The sequence below is a fragment of the Alexandromys fortis genome, unplaced genomic scaffold (assembly GCF_014885135.2).
Source record: "Alexandromys fortis isolate MF-2015 unplaced genomic scaffold, M_Fortis_MF-2015_v1.1 scaffold_276, whole genome shotgun sequence".
Classification (NCBI taxonomy): Eukaryota; Metazoa; Chordata; class Mammalia; order Rodentia; family Cricetidae; genus Alexandromys; species Alexandromys fortis.
The window spans coordinates 1,403,495-1,406,242 of record NW_026068224.1 but is presented as its reverse complement, the minus strand read 5'-3'; the positions used below and the strand labels follow the sequence as shown (position 1 = coordinate 1,406,242).

The 2,748-nt window shown below is 38.0% G+C and overlaps 1 protein-coding gene across 1 annotated transcript; it reads left to right on the top strand.

Moving 5' to 3' along the window:
- The first annotated feature begins 1,648 nt into the window (after positions 1 to 1,648).
- LOC126493615 (60S ribosomal protein L27-like) lies at positions 1,649 to 2,086 on the top strand. Its single transcript, XM_050130646.1, has one exon. It carries the CDS (start codon positions 1,676 to 1,678, stop codon positions 2,084 to 2,086), a length of 411 nt encoding a protein of 136 aa, XP_049986603.1. The 5' UTR covers positions 1,649 to 1,675.
- Positions 2,087 to 2,748: the final 662 nt, after the last annotated feature.

Here is a 2,748-nt window from a genome sequence, read left to right as displayed (position 1 = left end):
GACCAAACAGGAGCAGATACTTTACATTATTGACTTGCCTTACATGTGTGTTTATTCATAGGAAAGGCTTCAAAGGAAGCCTATACTACATACTGAGTGACTTACAAAAACAAAAGAAAATATTTTTCATAATTGTATAGGCTAGGTGGTCCAATATCAGTGTATCAGAGTTCCCATCCTCAGCTGCATAGTGAATTTGACGTCAGCCTGAGATTCATAGTACCCAGTTTTAATAAGCCCCATTTAAAAAAGAAATATATAAATCACATTTATGATAAACCCTTCCTTGAAATCAAAAATCAATAAAAATATAAATAAAAATATAAATTAACAAAGGTGAAATTACAATTATTTCATATTGAAATTATTACAGTACAGATTCAGAAAGCAAAAAAAGAAATATTAAAACTTTGTGTAAGGCCATCTCTCTATATATTTATTTACATGTAATTGGAAGATGATTATATCTTGATTTACCAAGGGTCTGCTGTTTCTGTGTTATCACTATTTTTGAAGTAGTAAATAATCTAAGCCTAGATGTGTCCCAAATAATCTGTTGGTATCTTGGATAAAGAAAAAATAATGATCAAAATGACAGGTAAAACCTCGCTCAATATGCCTCTCCCTATAGCCTATATAACAATGGTTCTCAACCTGTATGTCCCATTCCCTTTTGGGGTAGCATAATAGATCTCCAGTATATCAGATATTTACCTTATGATTCATAACAGTATCAAAATTACAGTCATGGAACAATAACAAAAAGAATTTTATGATTGGGGTTACCATAACATGAAAAATTGTATTAAAGGGTTTCAGCATTAGGAAGCTTGAGAACCACTGCAATATAGGCTTGGCTTCCTCTCCAATTCTTAATATCTTGTGATCAAATACTACAGTATTCACTTATCTAGGCTTTTATGCCGTACCTGTATCTAAAAAAACTGTCAAGCTATATTTTATCCTAAGTTCACAGCCCACCAAGACCACAGGCTCAGAACTGAAGCCTGAGCAACTATTGGATGTCTACTCCTGAATTGGATTTGTGACCCCAATCCACTGCAATCAACCATAAGTGATGCTATCTGGAATGTAATAGTAGAGTACTAGAGCGCTCTGTCTTCTCCTGTCAGTAGAGTAATCAAAAGCTCTATATAGAGATAAGATTTAGGGTGGTGACTGTTAAGGTGTCCTCAGTCATATAATTTATCAAATCAACATTAAGTTTCAGTACCAACTCTTATGCATCCTACTCTTCTCTACCCATGAAAAATGAGCTCTTGAATTACTACTGTTGCATATTGGCAGGGTTATATTAGTCAAGGAACTCCTTTAACCCCCAGGGATGATGCTAAAGTGGAAGTGCACTCTAATGACCATCCTTTAGACACCGTTGATGCCTATAAGCTGAGCCACAAGTCTCTGGTGGTAGTGGAAATCAAGAAGCCAATGTGCAAGTATTAGTATGGTGATAATTATGCCACCTATGGTATATCACACCTCATTCACAAAGTTAAATATGCTTAAACATTCTTGAGAGTTGTGTATTTCCTGACATTAGGCAGCACAGATAACTCAAGAACCCATTTCTATAGGTAGAGCTAGGGTAGAGTAGCAAGCATAAGACATTATCCTAGCTTTCCTTTCTGCCGGGAACCGGCTGCTCGCTGTCGAAATGGGCAAGTTCATGAAACCCGGGAAAGTGGTGCTCGTCCTGGCTGGACGCTACTCGGGACGCAAAGCCGTCATCGTGAAGAACATTGATGATGGCACCTCAGACCGCCCTTACAGCCATGCCCTGGTGGCTGGAATTGACCGCTATCCCCGAAAAGTGACAGCTGCCATGGGCAAGAAGAAAGTCGCCAAGAGATCCAAGATCAAGTCCTTTGTGAAGGTTTATAACTACAACCACCTGATGCCCACAAGGTACTCTGTGGACATCCACCTGGACAAAACTGTTGTCAACAAGGATGTCTTTAGGGACCCAGCCCTGAAACGCAAGGCAAGGCGGGAAGCCAAGGTCAAATTTGAGGAACGATACAGGACAGGGAAGAACAAATGGTTTTTCCAGAAGCTTCGCTTTTAGGTATATTTTTGTTTACATCATTAAAAGCTTAAAAACAAACAAAAAAGACATTATCCTAAAACTAAAAGTGACTTTGAGGTTGAACAGTGAACTATTGAATGACCAGTGGGTCACTGAAAAAATAGATAAAAATCTAGAATAATATTAAAATGAAAGCCTACCATAACATTTGGGATACAGCTAAAGTAGTTTTGATAGGATAATTTATAACTGTTGTCTACGGTTTTCTGTCCTGTCCTGTTTTTGCAATCATTAAGTTTCAAAGAAATCACACAGAGGTCTACATTAGTTATAAACTGATTCGCCTAGTATCTCAGGCTTCTTATTAACTCTTACAACTTATATTAGCCCATTATTCTTATCTGTGTTAGCCACATCAGCGAGGTAGTCACATCTTGCTTCTTCTGTGGCTGGGCCAGGACTGCTGAGGAATGGAGTGGGGGGAGGGGGCGATGTGTGAGAGGAGGGGGAGGGAAATGGGAAATGGAGAGGAGGTGGAAATTTTTTTTAACAACTAACAAAAAAGAAAAACAATAACTTTGTATCAGGATATATTGTTCTAATGAAACGCCATGATCAAAATCAAGTTGTGGATGGAATGATTTATTTGACTCATTTCTACATCACACTACATCACTGAGGGAAATGAGGGCAGGAAATTA